The sequence below is a fragment of the Oncorhynchus tshawytscha genome, linkage group LG30 (assembly GCF_018296145.1).
Source record: "Oncorhynchus tshawytscha isolate Ot180627B linkage group LG30, Otsh_v2.0, whole genome shotgun sequence".
Classification (NCBI taxonomy): Eukaryota; Metazoa; Chordata; class Actinopteri; order Salmoniformes; family Salmonidae; genus Oncorhynchus; species Oncorhynchus tshawytscha.
The window spans coordinates 31,570,693-31,594,936 of NC_056458.1; the positions used below are offsets into that span (position 1 = coordinate 31,570,693).

Below are 24,244 nucleotides of genomic sequence, written 5' to 3' on the forward strand. Positions count from 1 at the left end.
TGGTCTGATGAAACCAAGATTAAACTCTTTGGCCTAAATGCCAAGCATCACATCTGGAGGAAACCTGGCACCATCCCTACAGTGAAGCATAGTGGTGGCAGCATCATGCTGTGGGGATTTTTTTTACGGACTGGGAGACTAGTCAGGTTGGAGGGAAAGATCCTTGATGAAAACCTGCTCCAGAGCTCAGAACCTCAGACTAGGTCGACAGTTTACTTTCCAACAGGACAACAACCCTAAGCACACAGCCAAGAAAACACAGGAGTGGTTTTGGGACAAATCTCAATGTACTTGAGTGGCCCAGCCAGAGCCCAGACTTGAACCAGATCGAACATCTCTGGAGACCTGAAAGCAGAGATGCTCCCCGTCCAACCTGAGCTTGGGAGGATCTGCAAAGAATGGCAGAAACTCCCCAAATACAGGTGTGCTAAGCTTGTGTCATACCCAAGAAGACTCAAGGCTGTAATCACTGACAAAGGTGCTTCAACAAAGTACTGAGTTGGGGGACTGAATACGTATTTAAATGTGATTTTATTTTTTTGCTAAAACTTCTAAAAAACAGTTTTTGCTTTGTCATTATGGGGTATTGAGGGAAACAAACTATTTCATCCATTTTAGAACAAGGCTGTAACTTAACATTTGGAAAAAGTCAAATGGTCTGAATACTTTCCGAATGCGCTGTAAATACAGAACCATTTTCAGCAATAAATGTAAACAAAGCCTATCATTACAAGTTGGTAGAACTGCAATTGGGAGCAAGAAAAAAAAACAAGTGCAATGAATATTCTGTCATTTATTAGAGTTGACCCCATTCGATCACATTTGAGTACGTGGGCTAACCATTGAAGCATGTGTTGCTAATTATCTAACCGTACATATATTTGGGAGGATTTCAGGAAAAGTCAATTAGACAGACAAACAACCAGCTTAATTTTGTGGTAGATGAAACAGAGTGACTGATGCCAGAGGTTATCAGCGTGTACAGCATACATAGATACAATACAATAAAATGACAGCGCACAAAGCAGTCTTTGGTCTTACCACTATAAACTCATACATATAAATGTGTATTGTATCAAAAGTAGAAATTACATAGTCGTTGAAAGTAAATTCACATTTTTGACATACAATATGTAATAAAGGAGCATACATAGAGACATTGTATGTGTTAATAAAATGTTGAAACCATGGCTTTTTTAAGGACCTACTGGTTTTGCCATTTATTTTTTCACAATTATATTTTTCCTGTCCAAATAATTACATGATTCTGGCTACCCATGTACTTTCAATATCAGTATCATTCACTTGTATGACAGTATGCAACTAAATATTTTTTTAAATATAATATATAGAAACATCTGAAACGCTGAGAGATTGTCATATTGAAGAGCAGACCTGTGCTTTTAATCCTGGGCTTTTAAAACAAGGCCTCTTGAATAGCCTCTGCTGCTGTGTTGGACATGAAGAATAATGTGTGCCAGATTTTCTCTTGTTTAAACTGTTACTACTAACCCCTGCAGATGAGCCCAGCCCAGAAAAGACTTGTGGCCCCCCTCTTGGAGTGATGGTTCTGGTGCCCTCCTAACTTGTTTAGAAGGTTGTTCTGTTGCCTCCTGGTTTGCGTGGTGATTCAGTTGTGAGGCACATGTGATGAACCTTCCGGGTGAGATAGATCAGGGAAGTGCTTTTAAAGTGTTGTTTGACCCGCTGTGGAGAAAGAGGACAATTACAATCTTTATTAGCAACAGAATCACTAAAGTAGATCTATGGAAAAATATAAAGAGTGATGTCATCAGCCTCTCACCTCAATAAGACATGGTCAGGGGTCGTTCTCCTTCTTTACCGTCACGTCTCCGTCTCCGGCAAGGATGGTGGAGATCTCTCCCTGCATGAAGGCCCAGGGCACGGTGGATCCAGCCAGAGGGCAGCGCTCGCCGCTGGGACAGTACACCTCTCCTCCGGGGCCCTGGCTGCGAATGGAGCCGCGCGTGCATGGGAAGCAGAACTTGTGGTGCGGGACAGATGGACACTGGACAAAATGAGTGTCCTCCAGGCGCTCTCGGCAAAGGGTGCAGCAGAGCAGGGCGCTTGGGGTGCCGCTTCCAGACTCCCCAACGCTGGTGGTGCTTGGCCCCCCTTGGGCACCTTGGCCCATAACTGCCTGGGAGACTGCAGCAGAGGCTGAAGAGGGACTGCCACTGGTTGGGCGACCAGATGCGGAGGAGTGGGCCGAGGACATGCTGGGGCCATCTCGGGACATCTGGTTGGAGCTCAGGCTGTCGGCCACTCCCATGAGCGCTGAGATGGGTGAGGGCTGGCTGTGGGAGCGGGGCGGGCCGTCCTGGGGGTTGGGCATGCCTGAGCCCAGGGGCTCCATGCCTGGATAGGCACCTCGAGGCCAGGGATCCCTGGCTGGGTGATCCCCCATGGGCCTTCCTTCACTCTCTCCGTTTTCTGAGCCAGGGGATGCTTTGCGTCGCCGTGCAGCACCCTTTGGAGGTGCAGAGCGAACGGCAGGCACCATTGGCATACCGCCATCTGCGTACAACTGTGGAAGAACATCGGGCATCGGTGGCTCCTTAAATGAACGCACGCCATCGCTCAGGAGCTCAGTGAGTGCACGCCAGTCCCCAGCGCTCTGCCGCCTCTCGTATTCCACGTAGCGCAGCCCAGAGTTCACTGCTTTGCCTGCATCTTTGTTAGAGTCACGGAACATCTGCCTGACCAGCTCCGTGATGCCAGAGAACACTATTCCAGAGCCGCTGGGGTACTCCACAAACACCTTCAGCTCAAACTCTGGCCCGGCCCCGGCTTCGAAAGCGAGGATGCGCCCCACCAAGTTGTGGTCTTTCCTGAAGCGCACGCTGAAGGGGGCACAGCCACAGAGGGTCACCAGGACTTCTCTTACCAATTTGGGGCGGTTGGGCCAGCCCTCTGCCCGGCTCCTGGCGCTCTCCGCTAGCTCAGCCATGACCTCCCCATTCCTCCAGCCTGCTTCCAGACCCACCAGAGCAGAGGCGCCAGCTCCCAGCGACATGGCTGACACTACCTGACGCCTACTAACATCACCCATTATAGGGCCAGAGGAGCCAGCAATCTGTTGACCCCCAGCCCTGGTGCCTAAAACGGGAGCCAACAAGCCGTGAGGGGGCCCCACTAACCCCTGGGCTATCAAAGCATGAGGTATGGTCCCATGTAGAGCAGGTATGGCCCCAGCCATAGCCCGTCTGGTGTTGGGGCTCTGCCTGCTCCCTTCTGACATACTCACATCCTCAGCTCTGTGCAGACCATTGGGGAGACGGGGGGAAACTCCATACTCTCCCCTAACCCTGTCTAAACGCTCTGCGTGCTGCCTCCCTCCTTCCATTGGCCCACCTGAGCTGGGTTTTCCTTGCTGAGGGCCTGGGGACCTTCCGTCCAAAACACCGTGGCTGCTCTTCAACTGCCTGGCCGTCTCAATTAGAAGCTCGATTCTGTCTGCCCCGTCGTAGTTCACGCATCCCCGGCAAACAGCTTCGCTGAATTCCCAGAGCATGGCCCAGGGCATCTTGGGCAGATCGCAGAGATAGCACCATTGCCGCCTAGAGGATGTCTGTGAGGCAGACGACATGTTGTTTACAGGCCCTCGCACAAACTTTCTTGAGCGGCCAACGCGTTTCAGTCTTTACTTTTCGCGGATTTTTCAATATTCGGTCACGTCGAACAACATGCCCCGAATTTGTTGTAAAATTTCAAACTGTCCGAACAGCTCTTGTCGATTGCCGCTTTTAAAAGTTAGCTACGTTTTCTTTCTCGGGCTGCCCGTGTCGTTATGTCTGGGAGGAAGTAAAATGAGTTTAAGACACCGGATACACCTACTGCATTGCTGTTGAATTCTGGGAGTTGTAGTTGAAGTCGGAACTTCTAGAGAAAGCTAGCCAGCTCACACTCATTGAGCAATGAAAAATGAGCTACTAACTAGGTACTTGAGTAATGCAAATTTCAGTCACCAATGCTTCTACGCATGATGGCAAAAAGATAAACGATGGGACTAGTTTATATTTACTGAAATCGATAATATCTAGAATTTATGAGATACCATTTAAAAATGTTGCGATACTAAAGTCAACATTTTGAGATACAGACAGACCATATATATTTAAGCAATAAGGCACGAGGGGGTATGGTATATAGCCAATATACCACAGCTAAGGGCTGTTCTTAGCTGTGGTATTTTGGCCAGATACCACGAACCTCTGAGGTGCCTTATTGCTATTATAAACTGGTTACAAATGTAATTAGAGCAGTAAAAAATAAATATTTTGTATACCCACGGTATGCAGTCTGATACACCACGGCTGTCAGCCAATCAACATTCAGGGCTCTAACCTCCCAGTTTATAATTCATAATTTGTAAAATTGTGAGGTGATTTCAAAGGTGACACCACAGGAGTGTTTTCCTGGGGCCCAAAGTTTATCCTGATCTGGTAGGCAAAGCTAACCAGGAAAAAATCCGGACCCTAATTATAGGGTATGACAAAGTGAGTAATCAGCTTTAATTTAAAACGGTTTTATATGGGCTATAATGGGACCACTTCTAATCAGGTCATACATTTTTTTTTACGACAACTGCGATTAGACAACATAACTAACAGGAATGAGCTTGCTTTATGCAGGGTTGCATTGTGTAGGCAATTGCATCAGTAATTAAACAGTTACTCACGCAGTATGTCATCACTGTGCAGTGTTGGAAAAAGTACACAATTGTCATACTTGAGTAAAAGTAAAGACACCTTAACAGAAAATGACTCAAGTAAAAGTGAAAGTCACTCAGTAAATTACTACTTGAGTAAAAGTCTAAAAGTATTTGATTTTAAATATACTTAAGTATCAAAAGTAAATATAATTTAAGAAATATATACTTAAGTATCAAAAGTAAAAGTATAAATAATTTCAAATAGTTTATATCAGGTAAACCAGACTGCAAGATTATTATTATTTTTTTTAAATTTACGGATAGTCAGGGTCACACTCCAATACTCAGACATAATTTACAAATGAAGCATTTGTGTTTAGTGAGTCAGACAAATCAGAGGCAGTAGGGATGAGCAGGGATGTTCTCTTGATAAGTATGTGAATTGGACCATTTTCCTGCCCTGTTAAGCATTCAAAATGTAATGAGTACTTTTGGGTGTCAGGGAAATGTATGGAGTAACAGTACATTATTTTCTTTAGGAATGTAGTGGAGTAAAAGTAAAAGTTGTCAAAAATGTAAATAGTAAAGTACAGATACTACTTAAATAGTACTTTAAATAATTTTTACTTAAGTACTTCCTTTACACAAATGCTATTGTGTTGATTAATTCCAGTCAATAATTTTGGATTCATAAGGTCTAGGTAGCCTAATCACCCGAAGTTTGAATATAATCAACATTTGATCACATTCACGTGTTCTCTTAACACATATAAATAGTCGATAAATGCATGGTTTATGGTCTATAAATACATGGGCTTACCGCTTCGTTTCCCCTGGCCAGAGGGGATAAGACTGCATAGGCTTCTCTAGGCTACCTACAGTTGTGGTTGTTATCAGTAGGCTACACTTAATCAGACTGAAGCACAGATTAATTGTGCATGAGTTGACAAATCATGAGGCAAAACAGACTAAACAACAGTACTTGGTCCCTCTTTTCAGCGCTTTTGTGTTTATTAAACCTAATCTAAAGTGTTGGGGCAAATACCAGTTCACCACATGTTTGCCAGTGGCCCTGTTGTGCTGTTCCCTGCAATGATAGATCTATATAAATCGCCACCTAATGCTACAAATGAAGAAACATATCCAGTTTGTTTTATCTCAAAATGTCGAGATACTATCTCGATTTTTTTTAGATAGTATCTCAACATTTCTACATACATATCTCAAATTGAGATAGTAAATTTGATGAATTGGTGTTTATAAAATACATTTTATAAATTGGTGGCTGGATTGGGCTTCCTTCCATACACGACAGTGCCGTTTTAATGTGCTTATCTGATTTGCTTGGTGAGGCCATGGCATGAGGGAATGTCCGTTGTCCCCAATTGAGTGAAAAGTAGGCTCTTTCTTTGTCTATTCATAACTGTTAAGCTAGCTACAGGTGTAAACTATATACTCAGATGTTGAAACAAATTCGCGAATTAGCTAAGTATTTTGATTGAATTTGACTTGTGTCAGAAGTTTTGGTGACGTTCATGTCTAACGTTACTCAATGCGAGCTAGCTAACTAATGCATAGTTAGCTAACGTTATCTAGCTAACGTTACAGTACACAATAATGTTAAATTGGTGAAAGAAATTACTTTTGCAGTAAGTAGCTAGCCAGCTACTTTTACGCTCATACTTTTATTATCTTATATAACTAACCACCTGTGTAGATATTTGTAGTCAACTCTTTGTTAGCTAACGGTTAACTTGCTAGCAAAGTTGAATTTAATTTCACACAAATATCAACATTGTTTTTTGGTTTTGTCCATTTTAGAAATGTGGACCATCCAGGTCTCCCTCATTCTGAGCTTTCTGTGTGGAAGAGGATTAGGAGGAGCAGCTAGAGGAGAGTGTGAATGGGGTGTCAGTCTTTGTGAAATCGGTGACCCCCTCAACCGCATTTCAACCTGTAATTTTGAAAGTCCTCTGACCACCCTGTCAGGAGGCATAGAGATGCAGCAGTTCAGCACCAAGGTTCAGGATATTATAAAGACTCTGACTGACCAGCCAGTCAACACCCAGGAGAGTACCACTGTGAGTTTCCAACCCAGTCGAAGTACAGTGGTTGAGATTTATACCTTGTAACTAGAGGAAGATTCTTCACTTGTTAACTGTGCACAGTTTCTGTTCTGCAGAGTTATCTTGGCTTCCCTTACTATCTACGCATAGACCTACTGTGTGGTTCAAAGGTAACATAACACCTCTTACATCCTTTAATATGACTTATTTTGAATGCAAACACATTGACTAGAAGAAGAATCTACATCTACATACAGGAGTCTTCTAAGCGTGCCATTCGGGAGGCCCTTCTCACAGGGTTGACCCCCAATGTAGTCCTGACCTTCCAGGAACCTGTCCACCCCATTCGCCTCAAATCGCAGAGACTGCAGATCATCCTTACCACAGCCCCCCTGCTGGACAGTGGTGTGTGCGCATGTGTGTCAGTTTTGTCTTGCATGTTGATTTGAACTAGGCCAAGTTTTTATGAGCTACATGTGTGGTCTGTTTGTAGAGTGGAATTCACTCATGTTCATTTGTGCTCCCGGTCAGGAACGTCAAGTGTGTGTGTTTCCCCCTGCAGTGCCCTGTGACAGCGACCTGTGCCAGCTGGGTTGGTATGCTCCCATGCCCATCCTTAATGGGTCGGTAGTATACAGGGTTCAAGTGGTGTCAAATGGCCAGGGTCAACTGGTGCCTGAGAGAAGGTCAGTGACAACTGTTTGTGTATTTAAATGTGCATGCATCCATATGCCTATACCACACAGTGCGTGCCTAGCGTTGGTCATGTACTTGCTTCACTTTACAGGATGTCAAATCGGCCACACTTAAAAGTTTACTATTGAATTCTCATCTAGAGAATATTTTTTGGGGTATGTCTATTAAGCAATAAGGCACGAGGGAGTGTGGTATATGGCCAATATACCACGGCTAAGGGCTTTTCTTATGCACAACGCATCGCGGAGTCCCTGGACACAGCCCGTAGCCGTGTATATTTTGGCCATATACCACAAACCCCCGAGGTGTCTTATTGCTATTATAAACTGGTTACCAACGTAATTAGAGCAGTAAAAATAAACGTTTTGTCATACCCATGGTATACGGTCTGATATACCATGGCTTTCAGCCAATCAGCATTCAGGGCCAGAACCAAGATCATGACTCTCTCTCTACATGACTGCTGAACTGCATGCTGTGTCTGTGTTTGTGTGAGCAGCTTTGCAGTGAATGTTAATGGCTATGTGCGCACCACTGACAGAGGGGAGACGGAGATCTCCTTTGGTACGGAGGTGAGGAACAGACAGATCCACAAAGAGGGAGAGGAGGAAGGAGAGAGAAAATTAAGCTAACAGACATTCTGTAGATGTATGTGGGTGGTTTTGTGCGAAAATGTTTTGCACTAGGTGTCTTCTGAAGGAAGGATTTTTGAAGACATGTAAACAAAAATGTATTGAAGTTGATTATCCACGAGTAGTTGTTAAAGTATAGATTATTTATGATTTATGATATTTCAAATGTATATACAGTGCTCTGCTCTTTCTATCTCTCTCTGTTCGTATGTCTATAGATGCCAGCACTGGAGGACATGATGGTTTTGGGCAGTCCCTCTCGCCCTCTGTGGGCGGTGGTGCAGAGTTCTCCCGTCCTCATCCTCCCTGGTATTCCTGGCTTCAAGGCTGTTCTGATGACCGCCACAGAGTTCCAGCACACCTCCCCCATCGAGGTAAAACCAGACACATAGTATAAAGATGCAGGCTCATTGACTGTTTGTGTGAGTGTGTAGTACTGTGTACCCAGCAGACCTGGGTTCAAATAGCATTTGAAAAAAGGTCAATCTATTTTTTCAGGGAGTCATGCTGAGACCAAGGTCTATTTTGCAGATTAGCCCTGTAATTACAAAAATAAAAGTCAATACAATACATTATGCAAAACAGAGATACATTGATGGAAGGCAAACACATTCTTCGTCAAAAATCAGCTGCCTGAATTGCTATAGAGGCACCAAATCATCCAATTTTGGAGAGTTTGGGAGATTATTCCACAAGGTGAATTTTTTTTAAACTATACAAAAAGATGAAAATGTTTGAAAGCTTTAGTTGTGCTTGATTGCTCTTGCATGGTGCAATGGAACTAATGGAATAGTCCCTAAAGTGCAAACCCTGCCCATCTGTTACACCAAGCAGGCTCAAGCAAACGTTTCATTTTAGTCTATTTCAATTCCAATTTTCCTGAATGCTTCTCCATAAGAAAAACATTGTAATTTCAGTTTACTACCTGAATTTACATGGAATTGACCCCCACGGCTTAGGTGGGCATCGAGAGCTGTTGGGCAGGCTCCCTGAACTGCCCCCAGGTGGAGTTCTCCTCCATGATCTTGGAGGCAATCTCCACAGAGAGCTCCCTGTTCATCCGCCAGAACCAGCTGCTGCACCGCTTTGTGGGCAACTTCTCTCTGCTGCCTCTAAGAGCCCCGCCCTCAGGTACCAGCACACCGTCAGACACCGCTGGCTCCTACTCACCCTGCTTACACACTGGAACATGAAATCGGGAATCTCTGTCCCCTGTGTCCACAGAATAAATCAAATCAAAGTTTATTTGTCACGTGCGCCGAATACAACAGGTGAAATGCTTACTTACAGGCTCTAACCAATAGTGCAAAAAAGGTATTAGGTGAACAATAGGTAGGTAAAGAAATAAAAGAACAGTAAAAAGACAGGCTATATACAGTAGCGAGGCTATAAAAGTAGCGAGGCTACATACAGACACTGGTTGGTCAGGCTGATTGAGGTACAGTGGGGCAAAAAAGTATTTAGTCAGCCACCAATTGTGCAAGTTCTCCCACTTAAAAAGATGAGAGAGGCCTGTAATTTTCATCATAGGTACACCTCAACTTTGACAAACAAAATGAGAAAATAAAATCCAGAAAATCACATTGTAGGATTTTTAATGAATTTATTTGCAAATTATGGTGGTAAATAAGTATTTGGTCACCTACAAACAAGCAAGATTTCTGGCTCTCACAGACCTGTAATTTCTTCTTTAAGAGGCTCCTCTGTCCTCCACCCGTTACCTGTATTAATGGCACCTGTTTGAACTTGTTATCAGTATAAAAGACTCCTGTCCACAACCTCAAACAGTCACACTCCAAACTCCACTATGGCCAAGACCAAAGAGCTGTCAAAGGACACCAGAAACAAAATTGTAGACCTACACCAGGCTGGGAAGACTGAATCTGCAATAGGTAAGCAGCTTGGTTTGAAGAAATCAACTGTGGGAGCAATCATTAGGAAATAGAAGACATACAAGACCACTGATAATCTCCCTCAATCTGGGGCTCCACGCAAGATCTCACCCAGTGGGGTCAAAATGATCACAAGAACGGTGAGCAAAAATCCCAGAACCACACTGGGGGACCTAGTGAATGACCTGCAGAGAGCTGGGACCAAAGTAACAAAGCCTACCATCAGTAACACACTACGCCGCAAGGGACTCAAATCCTGCAGTGCCAGACGTGTCCCCCTGCTAAAGCCAGTACATGTCCAGGCCCGTCTGAAGTTTGCTAGAGAGCATTTGGAGATTGGGAGAATGTCATATGGTCAGATGAAACCAAAATATAACTTTTTGGTAAAAACTCAACTCGTCGTGTTTGGAGGACAAATAATGCTGAGTTGCATCCAAAGAACACCATACCTACTGTGAAGCATGGGGGTGCAAACATCATGCTTTGGGCCTGTTTTTCTGCAAAAGGACCAGGACGACTGATCAGTGTAAAGGAAAGAATGAATGGGGCCATGTATTGTGAGATTTTGAGTGAAAACCTCCTTCCATCAGCAAGGGCATTGAAGATGAAACATGGCTGGGTCTTTCAGCATGACAATGATCCCAAACACACCGCCCAGGCAATGAAGGAGTGGCTTCGTAAGAAGCATTTCAAGGTCCTGGAGTGGCCTAGCCAGTCTCCAGATCTCAACCCCATAGAAAATCTTTGGAGGGAGTTGAAAGTCCGTGTTGCCCAGCAACAGCCCCAAAACATCACTGCTCTAGAGGAGATCTGCATGGAGGAATGGGCCAAAATACCAGCAACAGTGTGTGGAAACCTTGTGAAGACTTACAGAAAACGTTTGACCTCTGTCATTGCCAACAAAGGGTATATAACAAAGTATTGAGATAAACTTTTGTTATTGACCAAATACTAATTTTCCACCATAATTTGCAAATAAATTCATAAAAAATCCTACAATGTGATTTTCTGGAGAATTTATTTTCTCATTTTGTCTGTCATAGTTGAGATGTACCTATGATGAAAATTACAGGCCTCATCTTTTTAAGTGGGAGAACTTGCACAATTGGTGGCTGACTAAATACTTTTTGCCCCACTGTATGTTCATGTAGATATGTTTAAAGTGACTATGCATATATGATGAACAGAGAGTAGCAGTAGCGTAAAAGAGGGGGTGGTGGGTGGCGGGACACAGTGCAGATAGCCCTGTTAGCCATTGTGTGGGAGCACTGGTTGGTCGGCCCAATTGAGGTAGTATGTACATGAATGTATAGTTAAAGTGACTATGCATATACGATAAACAGAGAGTAGCAGCAGCGTAAAAATAGGGGTTGGGGGGGGCACTCAATGCAAATAGTCCAGATAGCCATTTGATTACCTGTTCAAAAAATTGTTGAGAAGCCTTTTTGTCCTAGACTTTGTCCTAGAAATTGCATAGTTGATTCTCAAACTGAGACTACAGCACCTAGAGACGCATGAACACAGATGAAATTGCATGTTTCTGTCCAAGTTAAACAACTCAACTATTTTTGGATCAGCTGCATATGTAAAAATGCTGTCAATGGATGACTCACATTGGAAAAAAAACAGTGGCAAAATTTTGGACACAAAGTCTCTTTGTGGCCATAGCAATCAGATCCACTAACAAAACCGTACATGGCTCCATTAAAACTCTCCGTATCCCCCTCTCTCTACCCTGTGTCAGAGGCGTGGCAGCAGGTGCTGCGCACAGTGTGCGTGTCCCGCATGGTGCCTGTGTTCATCCCGTACCACGGCACCGAGTACTTCTACATCCTGGGAGGAGGCTGGCAGAAGGGCACCCTCTACAGGGCCCAGGTCTACGGTCAGTCAGTCAGTCAGTTAGTTAGTTATTCAAGCAGACAGGCAGCCAGTCAATTAGTCAAACAATGAATCAGTCAGCCAGTCAGTCCCAAATCCCTGGCTGTCAGATATGATGATTTTTTTATTCCGGCTATGTGCTTAGCTGTCTCTTATTTGGGATTTACTTCTCTTTTTTCTTATCACACAATTTTCTTAGTCTTTACTTCTCTTATTATTTTCCACGGTTCAATTTCCCCAACAGATGGGGATGTGACGTTTACTCAGTTGCTAGACTCCAAGGGCAGCACTGCTTGCGAGTTTATGAACAGTGAGTTCACCAGCCACTATATTTCCAATGAATTACCATGAATGTTTTATATTAAGTTTTTTTTGAAGTACTATACACAACTGTCTAATGTAGGCTAACTGATGGTTGTGTTATGATATTATTTTTCATTGTCTGCACACCTGGGTAAAATTGTATTTTAAATTATTTGAAATGCTTTATCTGTGCTTGATTGAACTTTCCTGGCTTAATTAACCAATAGAATAGTTACAAAGGTGCTAACCCTGCCCATTTGGTGCTCAAGCAAACGCTGGAAGTATTTGAATGAATTCAAGTAGTATTTGAACCCAGGTCTGGACTGTTTAGATTCACCCCTCATGTGTATATTATCCTCAGGTAAAGCCTGCCAGGTCAAATGGGCAGCCCAGGATTCTTCCCACAACCACCTGATTGACTTGGTTCTCCTCGAACTGCTACCGGACAGTAAACAGGCCCACTCCTACCACCTCCTCATATTAGGTACAGTAGTAACATGTTATTTCAGATGATTTACAGAAACTTTGAAGCCTGAAAGTCTGCACACTATAAGTTCAATGTAACAGAGTGGTGTGAGAAGTAGGACATGTAATAATAAGACTGTTTCTGGTCTTTGCAGACAATAATTTCCACCTTGGCGACACCTTGCCCAAGTATATACCAAAAGGTATTTTCTGCCCCTCCTTATATATGTTTTGCATTTTGTAACTGAGTTGAGTTGGTTTAAACTCACTCCTCAGGTTGAAATACCCCCACCCGCTAGCTTTTCGGTGGTGCAGCTGGCTAAGGTGTTTCCAGAGGACGGGCACGTGTGTTTGCAAGACAGAGGATGCAAGATTGAGTTCCAGTGTGAACTCTTGAACGAGGAAGCTAAACTATTGAGCGACAGCGTGACCACATTAATATTATGTATTATACAGTGAGGGGAAAAACTATTTGATCCCCTGCTGATTTTGTACATTTGCCCACTGACAAAGAAATGATCAGTCTATAATTTTAATGATAGGTTTATTTGAACAGTGAGAGACAGAATAACAAAAAAATCCAGAAAAAACGCATGTCAAAAATGTTATAAATTGATTTGCATTTGAACGAGGGAAATAAGTATTTGACCCCTCTGCAAAACACGACTTAGTACTTGGTTGCAAAACCCTTGTTGGCAATCAGAGGTCAGATGTTTCTTGTAGTTGGCCACCAGGTTTGCACACATTTCAGGAGGGATTTTGTCCCACTTCTCTTTGCAAATCTTCTCCAAGTCAAGGTTTCGAGGCTGACGTTTGGCAAATCGATACTTCAGCTCCCTCCGTAGATTTTCTATGGGATTAAGGTCTGGAGACTGGCTAGGCCACTCCAGGACCTTAATGTGCTTCTTTAGCCATTCCTTTGTTGCCTTGGCTCTGTGTTTTGGGTCATTGTCATGCTGGAATACCCATCCACGACCCATTTTCAATACCCTGACTGAGGGAAGGAGGTTCTCACCCAAGATTTGACGGTACATGGTCCCTTCCATCGTCCCTTTGATGCGGTGAAGTTGTCCTGTCCCCTTAGCAGAAAAACACCCCCAAAGCATAATGTTTCCACCTCCATGTTTGACGGTGGGGATGGTGTTCTTGGGGTCATAGGCAGCATTCCTCCTCCTCCAAACACGGCGAGTTGAGTTGATGCCAAAGAGCTCCATTTTGGTCTCATCTGACCACAGCACTTTCACCCAGTTGTCATCTGAATCATTCAGATGTTCATTGGCAAACTTCAGACGGGCATGTATATGTGCTTTCTGGAGCAGGGGGACCTTGCGGGCGCTGCAGGATTTCAGTCCTTCACGGCGTAGTGTTCCCAATTGTTTTCTTGGTGACTATGGTCCCAGCTGCCTTGAGATCATTGACAAGATCCTCTTGTGTAGTTCTGGGCTGATTCCTCACCGTTCTCCTGATCATTGCAACACCACAAGGTGAGATCTTGCATGGAGCCCCAGGCCGAGGGAGATTGACAGTTCTTTTGTGTTTCTTCCATTTGTGAATAATCACACTAACTGTTGTCACCTTCTCACCAAGCTGCTTGGCGATGGTCTTGTAGCCCATTCCTCGTTTTTGAAAGTGTTCAGTTTCATTAAAATAAGATGAACCCTTACCACGCTACTCTTTGGTCCTCTCCTTCTTCCCAAGACAACCGTTACAGAAACACCCACCAAAAATGGATCAAGCAGCGTGGGGGGGGGAGTGTGGCGAAGTCAGGTAGGAGACCTGAACCAACTCCCCGTGCTTACCGGAGAGAGGGACCGGGCAGGCACCGTGTTATGAGGTGGAGCGCACGGTGTCCCCGGTGTGTGTGCATAGCCCGGTGCGGTACATTCCAGCTCCTCGTATCGGCCGGGCTAGAGTGGGCATCGAGCCAGGTGCCATGAAGCCGGCTCTACGCATCTGGTTTCCAGTGCGTCTCCTTGGGCCGGCGTACATGGCACCAGCCTTACGCATGGTGTCCCCGGTTCGCCAGCACAGCCCAGTGCGGGCAATTCCACCTCGCCGCACTGGCCTGGCTACGGGGAGCATTCAACCAGGTAAGGTTGGGCAGGCTCGGTGCTCAAGAGCTCCAGTGCGCCTGCACGGTCCGGTCTATCCAGTGCCACCTCCACGCACATTGCGACCTGGCCAAGATAAAGCAAAGCAGTTCGACACATACAACAACACAGAGTTACACATGGAGTAAAACAAACATACAGTCAATAATACAGTAGAAACAAGTCTATATACGATGTGAGCAAATGAGGTGAGATAAGGGAGGTAAAGGCAAAAAAAGGCCATGGTGGCAAAGTAAATACAATATAGCAAGTAAAACACTGGAATGGTAGATTTGCAGTGGAAGAATGTGCAAAGTAGAAATAAAAATAATGGGGAGCAAAATAAATAAATAAAATAAATACAGTAGGGAAAGAGGTAGTTGTTTGGGCTAAACTATAGATGGGCTATGTGCAGTAATCTGTGAGCTGCTCTGACAGCTTGTGCTTAAAGCTAGTGAGGGAGATAAGTGTTTCCAGTTTCAGAGATTTTTGTAGTTCGTTCCAATCAAAGACACCTGGGAGCCAGAAATCTTTCTGATTGAGAGGGGGTCAAATACTTATTTCCCCCATTTAAAATGCAAATCAATTTATAACATTTTTGACATGCGTTTTTCTGTTTTTTTTTGTTATTCTCTCTCTCAATGTTCAAATAAACCTACCATTCCCATTATAGACGGATCATTTCTTTGTCAGTGGGCAAACGTACAAAATCAGCAGGGGATCAAATACTTTTTTCCCTCACTGTATTATGTGAAATATTGACTTGTTTTACATTAGGGTGAGTAACGGTGTGTGTTTGTGCAGGCAGTGGAGACTCGTTCACGGTGGTGACCAAGACTCAGGAAAATGTCACAGTGACTCTGCACTTGAGGGGCATGGTGTTCAACCCCATCAGTGCCATCCTCTACATCTGGGGCAACGCTCTGCTCTGCTCGTGGGTATTCAGCTGTGTGTGTGTGTGTGAGAGAGAGAGAGAGAGAGCGGCTAGCTTACATTTAGGGTTCATATAGCTATAGATTTGAGCGACAGGACTGTGAGCACACACAACTGAAACCGCCTCTGAAATAAAGGCTAGAAAGTAGCAGAAGTGTGTGCATAACGTTTGTATAAGGGTTTCCATTAGGAAAATGTGGCGCCGAACATTTGGCTGGCATTATTTTAATTTACCAGACACCCACGGTTCTCAGAATGACAGAAATCACCTCTCCATCACGGTTGACAACTCCACAGTGTCACCCTCCCAGAGGGCAAAGAACCTTGGCGTGACCCTGGACAACACCGTGTCATTTTCTGCAAACCTCAAAGCAGTAACTCAGTCCTGCAGGTTCATGCTCTACAACATCCGTAGAGTACGACCGTACCTCACACAGGAAGTGGCGAAAGTCCTAATCCAGACACTTGTCCTCTCCCGTCTGCACTACTGCAACTCGCTGTTGGTTGGGCTCCCCGCTTGTACCATCAACCTCCTGCAACTTATCCAGAACACTGCAGCCCACCTGGTTTTCAACCTTTCCAAGTTCTCTCATGTCACCCCGCTCCTCCACACACTCCCCTGGCTTCCACTTGAAGCTCGCATCCACTACAAGACCATGGTGCTTACCTATGGAACAGCAAGAGGAACTGCCCATCCCTACCTTCAGGCTATGCTCAAACAGTACACCCCAACCCAAGCACTCTGTTCTGCCACCTCCAGGTCTCTTTGCCCTCCCACCCCTAGGGCAGCTCCCGCTCAGCCCAGTCCAAGCTCTTCACTTTCCTGGAACCAGCTTCCCCCTGATGCTAAGACAGCAGAGTCCCTTCCCATCTTCGGAACACCCCTGAAATCCTACCTCTTCAAGCAGTATCTTAAATAATCCGCCTCACCTTGAGCGCCCCCCCTTCTAGCTCTGACTACTTTGAGGAAGAATTTACTGTCTATGCCTGTCATGTGTTTGTCCCACCTAGCTGTCTTTAGATGAATGCACTAACTAGATAAGAGCATCTGCTAAATGACTAAAATGTCAACTTAATTAATCCTATTAACAGAATATGCAACTCGATGATGCAACTGCGTGCGTACTTAACAATTCCGTTTTAGAATAAAATGACGAGTAACGTTAGGCCTAATGAACAGCAAAATCACTAGTCTATGTCAATCTATTATCCCCCATAGTAGAAAAGTTGACCTATTCTAAATAGCCTATTCCAAACAGACTCTGGGATGATATATCCCACATTCTTATAACCAGTAGGCCTAGGCAAAAAAAATAAGCCATGAGGCTGATGCAACAGATCAGAATGTTTCGCTTAAAATGTTGTTAAACCATTATTTCTTCACATTATAAGCGGAGCAATGCGCAGGTTTGTGCCTTTGGCTACTGGACAATGAAAGAAAGTTGATTTGAAAACCAATAGAACATGAGAGAAATGGGCTACTTGTTTCAATGGCATATTTATGAAATAATTACCTCCCATGTTTGGTTGTGTTTTGGCTAGGCCGCTTTGAAGCAAGGTGAACATTCCTCATAATATGTCGTAAAATGATCAGGTTTCAAATAATTAAGTGTATGTTTTCAAAATGCATACTGCCTCCAGCTCATTGCAAAGTGGTGTGTGACGAGCTGAAGCCTGCCTGCCTACCGTTATATGCACTTGAATGGCAAAGGGGAAGTGTGCTTCAATTACAGTTGAGAAATAAAAATAGTAGCTCTTTTTAGCCGTGGCTATCAAAACTGTTTTTAACATGCGATTTCATTTAGAATTGTTTGCGCAATGATTGGGATAAAAAAATTTAAAAATCACGTTTCACTCCAGCTGCAACAGAAGCTGAAACAGATTTTCAGCTTTAACTAGACTCTCTTATCTGTATGCTGTGCACGTGTGATAAATAATAATCATAACGACTAATGTATTTTCATCTGGCCATTTAATTCCTCTAAATTATGCAAAGTAACCCATAGACCAATAAGTATGAGCGGTCAAATGTATTTGCATCAACTGGCATTTTCATAAATGAATAGGCTAAAAAGCATTATTTTGCAATGGCATTTTTTTTTTCGGATAATTAGCTGACGCCAAGTTTATTTCTCGATTTATAATTTTTTTTATCTGCCAAAAGCCAGCTACTACCGGCTAACGGAAACCCTGGTGCATGTGTGTGTAAACGCAGGTACAGTTGAAGTCGGAAGTTTACATACACTTAGGTTGGAGTCATTAAAACTCCTTTTTCAACCACTCCACAAATGTCTTGTTAACAAACTATAGTTTTGGCAAGTCGGTTAGGTCATCTACTTTGTGCATGACATAAGTAATTTCTCCAACAATTGTTTACAGACAGATTATTTCACTTATAATTCACCGTATCACAATTCCAAAGAAGTTTACATACACTAAGTTGACTGTGCCTTTAAACAGCTTGGAATATTCCAGAAAATGATGTTATGGCTTTAGAAGCTTCTGATAGTCTAATTGACATAATTTGAGTCAATTGGAGGTGTACCTGTGGATGTATTTCAAGGCCTACCTTTCAACTCAGTGCTTATTTTCTTGACATCATGGGAAAATCAAAAGAAATACAAGACCTCAGAAGTTTTTTTTAGACCTCCACAAGTCTGGTTCATCCTTGGGAGCAATTTCCAAATGCCGGAAGGTACCACGTGCATCTGTACAAACTATAGTACACAAGTATAAACACCATGGGACCACACAGCTGTCATCCCGCTCAGGAAGGAGACGCGTTCTGTCTCCTAGAGATGAACGTACTTTGGTGCGAAAAGTGCAAATCAATCTCAGAACAACAGCAAAGCATCTTGTGAAGATGCTGGAGGAAACAGGTACAAAAGTACCTATATCCACAGTAAAATGAGTCCTATATCGACATAACCTGAAAGGCCGCTCAGCAAGGAAGAAGCCGTTGCTCCAAAACTGCCATAAAAAAAGCCCGACTACGGTTTGCAACTGCACATGGGGAAAAAGATTGTACTTTTTGGAGAAATGTCCTCTGGTCTGATGAAACAAAAATAGAACTGTTTGGCCATAATGACCATCGTTATGTTTGGAGGAAAAAGGGGGAGGCTTGCAAGCTGAAGAACACCATCCCAACCGTGAAGCACGGAGGTGGAATCATCTTGTTGTGGGGGTGCTTTGCTGCAGGAGGGACAAGTGCACTTCACAAAATAGATGGCATCATGAGGAAGTAAAATTCTGTGGATATATTGAAGCAACATCTGTCATGGAAATTTCCTTAATTACCAAATGATGAGAGAGCAAATCACACACCAGTCAGAGTTATGCTTAATCTTCACCTTTTAATAATAATTAAGCTTTTGCAATAGCATTTTGACTTTCAACATTTCAGTATCTAATGAGAAGTTGAGAGTGGTCAACATAATGGCAACTGAGATCTTTTATAGCAAAGATCCACCCCACCTAGTCGACATGACAAACCACAGGTCTTAGGAACTTACACAAAGAAAGAATTTACTTCAGAGAGGAGTATCCCATAGCCAGACAGCATTGGCTAAACAAAGCTCTTATCTCGTTCTTGGTACAAAGTGGTACCAAGACATTACCCCCACCCAATGACATATATCAATTGTCATTTTAGACACTCCCATTCCAAATACAACCAATTCTGGACAAACTCACGGAGAGGAGAGTTAAAGTTAACGCTTGGTTGCAAATGGGTCTTCCAAATGGACAATGACCCCAAGCATACTTCCAAAGTTGTGGCAAAATGGCCTAAGGACAACAAAGTCAAGGTATTGGAGTGGCCGTCACAAAGCCCTGACCTCAATCCTATAGAAAATTTGTGGGCTGAACTGAAAAAAGCATGTGCGAGCAAGGAGGCATACAAACCTGACTCAGTTACACCAGCTCTGTCAGGAGGAATGGGCCAAAATTCACCCAACATATTGTGGAAAGCTTATGGAAGGCTACCTGAAATGTTTGACCCAATTTAAACAATTTAAAGGCAATGCTACCAAATACTAATTGAGTGTATGTAAACTTCTGTCCCACTGGAAATGTGATGAAATAAATAAAAGCTGAAATAAAAGAAATTCTCTACTGTTTTTCTGACATTTCACATTCTTAAAATAAAGTGGTGATCCTAACTGACCTAAAACAGGGAATTTTTACTAGGATTAAATGTCAGGAATTGTGAAAAAGTGAGTTTAAATGTATTTGGCTAAGGTGTATGTAAACTTCCGACTTCAATTGTACATGCATGATGCTTGCATGAAGGTAGGTCATATTTGCAGAAAGTCATTGTCCATTGTTTGTCTGTGGTTCCCAACAGTCAAGACCAGGGGATGAGCTACCTGTTCTTTAATGGCTTCCCTCTGGATCAGATGATCAAGTACTTCACTCTGTCCTACCACGGAGAGTTCGCCTTCGTCACAGAGACCGAAGAGGTATATCCGTGTGAAGTACTTTTTTGCTCATTCATTGTGAAATTACGTGTATTTGTGTTACAAACTTTTGTGATATGAAACACTCATTCGTGACAATATAAAATTAGTGTGTGTGAGCATGTTTGTTTGTGTGCACGTGTGTGTGTGTTTCAGCTGTGGTGGGGGCAGGAAGGCGTGGACCAGGTAATGCGAGTGCGCCCCTCCCTGGGCTGGCAGGCCTTCTCTAGCCTGCAGGCTCTGAAGGGCGACAGCTCCTACTCCATGACCCACAGCCTGCTCACTGTCTTCTACGACTGGGACAAACAGTTGCAGGAGGTAACCCTATAACTATTATCAATTTATAAACGTGGATTGTATATCAGTCTCATAGGGATGTGTATGATTAACCAGATTGACAAGTGTATTGTGGTAGAATCAGACAGTTGTGGCAGTCTTAAGATTTGATCACAGTTGTTATATAAAATAGGTTGTACATCACTTGTACAATCTGAGTGTGCACTAGGCCTATTTGTTTTCATGAGAATATACACTGCGTGTACAGAACATTAGGAACACCTTCCTAATATTGAGTTGCATCCCCTTTTGCCCTCAGAACAGCCTCAATTTGTCTGGAATGGACTCTACAAGGTATCAAGCATTCCACAGGGAAGCTGGCCCATGTTGACTCCAATGCTTGACACAGTTGTGGATGTCCTTTTGGTGGTGGACCATTCTTGAAACACACGGGAAACTGCTGAATGTGAAAAACCTGAGTGCGTTGCAGTTTTTGACACTCAAACCGGTGCGCCTGGCACCTACTACCATACCCTTTTCAAATGCACAAATCTTTTGTTTTGTCAATTCATCCTCTGAATGGCACATGTCTCAATTGTCTGGAGGCTGAAAACTCCTTCTTTTAACCTGTCTTCTCCCCTTGATCTACACAGATTTAACAAGTGACATCAATAAGGGAGCTTTCACCTGGTCAGTCTTTGCAATGGAAAGAGCAGGTGTTCCTAATGTTTAGTTTTCTCAGTGTAGATGTTGTATAATTCCACCTGTGGGAGGTTGACGGTAAACCCTCTCTCTCGTCTCTCTTTCCTCTCGTTAGGTGGTTTACACAGTGGACTCTAAGGGAAAGGGTTCTGTGGTGAAGAGGGAGCTACCTGTGCCAGAGATACTTTCCTATAGCCACTTCTCGACCACCCCCCGCAAAGTCCACCACTTGGAGTACTGTTCCTTTATCTGGGTTTTCTACTAACTATACTTCAATGTACATTTTTTGCCAAATATATATATATATATATATGACCATTTTCCTTTCTCCCGCCCTTTCCCCTCTCCCTCCAGGTCGTTCAGTGCCTTCTCTTTTCCCCTGACCTGCCCCTTCTTCTGGGAGCACATGGCAGACCTGCCCCACCCAGAGCCCTACAACCGCATCCAGCAATACCTGACCCGGCCCCCCCTGGTGCCCACCTCCTTGGGCCTCCAGACCACTGCCTCCCTGGCCACCTACCAGGGCCTGCTGCACCACCTGCTCCAACTGCACTCGGACTACATCATGGTAGGCCTACATCAGCCGTCTGTCTGCTCCATACCACGCCCAATCCCAAGTCGACCCCAATTCACTTGTGGAGATGAGAGGATTTCCACAGGTCCTACAAATGAGAATGTCATCTCGGTCAACTTACCTGGTAAAATAAGGGTTAAAAAACATTTGACCATTATCTACCTCAGATTTCCACAAGTGCATAGAGCGAAGAATCGAGGGGCCGATTTGGGATTGTGTCCTACTCCTTCATTCTCCTTCCTCAAGCTCCAGTGTAAAATTACCGCCTCCCATCAGGCTGGTGAAATCCCTCACCTCAGTGCTGTTGTGATTGCCAGAGGAGGCATTGCTTTTGTGAAGGATTTAACGATACTGACTTGATTGACTTTACCTCTTTCCAGGACATTGGCGACCCCGTCCATAACCCAACCTGGCGCTGGTGGAAGGACAAAGTTATATATGCGGTCAGATTCTTCTTCTAAGAGTTTGACCCTGCACAGAAAACACACACGCACAGATGGATACACACACAAATATATACACCATCTGTCACTCCACATGAAAGTTTCCTTTTACCCCTTAATACCAATCATGTCCTCTTGGCTCCCCAGGACTACTACTTCTACATGGCTAGCAACGGCGTGTCGTCCACAGGCTTCAACGTGGAGATTGGGGGCTACTCCCGGGCCTACATGAGTTCGGAGATCACCTTCCCAGACATGGTGTACCTGGACCGGGTCTCCTCCTTCTCCTTCTCCATCTACATCGCCTGCGGCTCAGCCAAACACCTCTCTGTGGAGGAGAAACCCCGAGGTGGGAGCAGAGCCCAGAGAATGGGCTCATGTTCATTAGGCTATATTTAAAAGAAAGTGAATGCTGTTTGTACTCAAGTCATACACCAGTGAAATTTCAGCATACTAATGAACTGCTTAAGAGCATTCTGTTGGCGTTCCTGTGATGTTGTTTTACGTCATTTGTTGTGTGTCTCTAATGATTGTCGTACCTTAAAGAGCTCAGTGACATCAACTACATCTGGCTCTCAGCTGAGGTATCCAACAACCGCTACATCCATGTGTCTGTGACCAGGAACGAGCTCTTCAACAGAGGGGCCGTGTTATATAAGGTAACACATACAGAAACCAAGCCTAAGATACCTCAGTATGTCCTTGACTTTTACAACCTACAACATATTTCTCACACAGCTTCATTTTCACATATTTTCAGTTGATCACAGTGGCAGTGTGCTCACACGTCAGTGTAATATAATATTTGCCATTTAGCAGACACTTTTATCCAGAGCATGCATACATTTTCATATCGGTGGCCCCAGTGGCAATCGAACCCATGGCCCACGACCCTAGCGTGCTCTACCAACTGAGCAAACAGGACAAACTGTATAGTGTTACCATTACATAACACAATTTCGTTCTTCCGCGTTCCCAGGTGACTGTGAAAGACAGGGGGCTGTTTCCCGGTCAAGTGCTGGCGGGTGAGGGGCTCCTGGCTTTCAACCTCCTGCTAAGGGTGAGATGCAAAAGGCGGGGGCCTGGAACAATATGGCTCATATATTTGACAGGGAATGCTACAACTCTGAATGTTTGGAGATGTTTTATGAGTAGTGTTGTTGAGTCTTCTATCCACCAGGTGTCTCTCTCTCTCTCTCTCGAACTGATGTGTGAATGCAGGTGAGCAGCTCGGAGATGAAGTGCTACCAACAGAAAGACCAGGGGATAGCCCTTAGAGTCAGTATTATGTTGTCTGTACTCCATCTATGCTGTCCTATTTTGTTAGACTCATTTAGTAGGGTCAACTTCAAGACAACCCAATGCATTGAAAACACTGGTGCTATAGGCCATTCAATGCCATCTAATGCATAATTCACATGGCTCGATTATTTTCCTTTCATGTCATCCTTTCCATCACAATTCCAGCTACTATGGTGGATGTGTTACCAGGCTAGCCCAATACAGCTCAGCTCACCCCTATAGTGTGACCAGGCATACATGGCTCTGCCACCTGTAACTGATATTCCATTTTGTTTTGCACCACCACTTAGGGGCTGCACAGGGTGCCCATCTACATTGGCTGCCCTCCCGGGAACCGCCTGGCATTTGACATCACAACCACCCTGGAGCAGTGTGCCAACAACAACAAGCGCTACTTCAACTGCCCCAAACCCGACCCCATCATGCCTTGCTTTTACTACGAAGACCGTGAGACTATGACCCTGAACTAAACCTGATTTTGAAATAGTCAACATTTGCGAAGACATAAGTTTTGACCCTCTACCTAAATCTAAATTGCATACATACATCTTGTACATTAGTGCGGCGGGGAGCACGGCAGTGAAAATGTATAATGTAAGCCCCCTCTAAATAGGGAAAGGGGGATACCTAGTCAGTTGTACAACTGAATGCAGTCAACTGAAATGTGTCTTCTGCATTTAACCCAACCCCTCTGAATCAGAGAGGTGCTGCAATAATCAACATCCACGTCTTCAGCGCCCGGGGAACAGTGGGTTAACTGCCTTGCTTGGGCAGAAGGACAGGTTTTTACCTTGTCAGCTCAGGGATTCGATCCAGCAACCTTTGGGTTACTGGTCCAACGCTCTAACTACTAGGCTACC

General features: G+C 44.2%; 2 protein-coding genes across 9 annotated transcripts in view; one reads left to right on the forward strand and one right to left on the reverse strand.

Annotated features, from left to right (window-relative positions):
* Positions 1–778: 778 nt before the first annotated feature.
* LOC112228424 (interferon regulatory factor 2-binding protein 1) lies at positions 779–3,840 on the reverse strand. The gene is made up of 2 exons (XM_024393736.1): positions 1,805–3,840; positions 779–1,707 (listed from the first exon to the last, which is right to left on the reverse strand). The coding sequence occupies exon 1, from the start codon at positions 3,608–3,610 to the stop codon at positions 1,820–1,822; it is 1,791 nt and encodes a 596-aa protein (XP_024249504.1). The 5' UTR covers positions 3,611–3,840; the 3' UTR covers positions 779–1,707; positions 1,805–1,819.
* Positions 3,841–5,875: 2,035 nt separating this feature from the next.
* Positions 5,876–24,244, forward strand: part of LOC112228421 (cation channel sperm-associated protein subunit gamma) — a 29,259-nt gene continuing 10,890 nt past the window's right edge. For 2 of the 8 annotated variants that reach the window (XR_006080347.1, XR_006080348.1), the window contains exons 1-23: positions 5,880–6,071; positions 6,497–6,756; positions 6,858–6,911; positions 6,999–7,146; positions 7,304–7,427; positions 7,937–8,009; positions 8,288–8,443; positions 9,029–9,200; positions 11,706–11,843; positions 12,084–12,149; positions 12,504–12,626; positions 12,763–12,810; positions 15,502–15,631; positions 19,976–20,090; positions 20,244–20,405; positions 21,181–21,299; positions 21,420–21,633; positions 22,020–22,082; positions 22,230–22,431; positions 22,629–22,741; positions 23,062–23,142; positions 23,304–23,360; positions 23,675–23,831. Coding sequence is in view for 5 of the 8 variants with exons in the window: in XM_042309083.1 (XP_042165017.1) it covers positions 6,499–6,756; positions 6,858–6,911; positions 6,999–7,146; positions 7,304–7,427; positions 7,937–8,009; positions 8,288–8,443; positions 9,029–9,200; positions 11,706–11,843; positions 12,084–12,149; positions 12,504–12,626; positions 12,763–12,810; positions 15,502–15,631; positions 19,976–20,090; positions 20,244–20,405; positions 21,181–21,299; positions 21,420–21,633; positions 22,020–22,082; positions 22,230–22,431; positions 22,629–22,741; positions 23,062–23,303; positions 23,675–23,843 (2,889 nt within the window). In the remaining 3 variants the exon portion in view is untranslated. Of the gene's footprint in view, positions 6,072–6,496; positions 6,757–6,857; positions 6,912–6,998; positions 7,147–7,272; positions 7,428–7,936; positions 8,010–8,287; positions 8,444–9,028; positions 9,201–11,705; positions 11,844–12,083; positions 12,150–12,503; positions 12,627–12,762; positions 12,811–15,501; positions 15,632–19,975; positions 20,091–20,243; positions 20,406–21,180; positions 21,300–21,419; positions 21,634–22,019; positions 22,083–22,229; positions 22,432–22,628; positions 22,742–23,061; positions 23,361–23,674; positions 24,120–24,244 lie in introns of those variants that run through there. The other 6 variants (XM_024393728.2, XM_042309083.1, XR_006080349.1 and 3 more) reach the window with 6 other exon arrangements.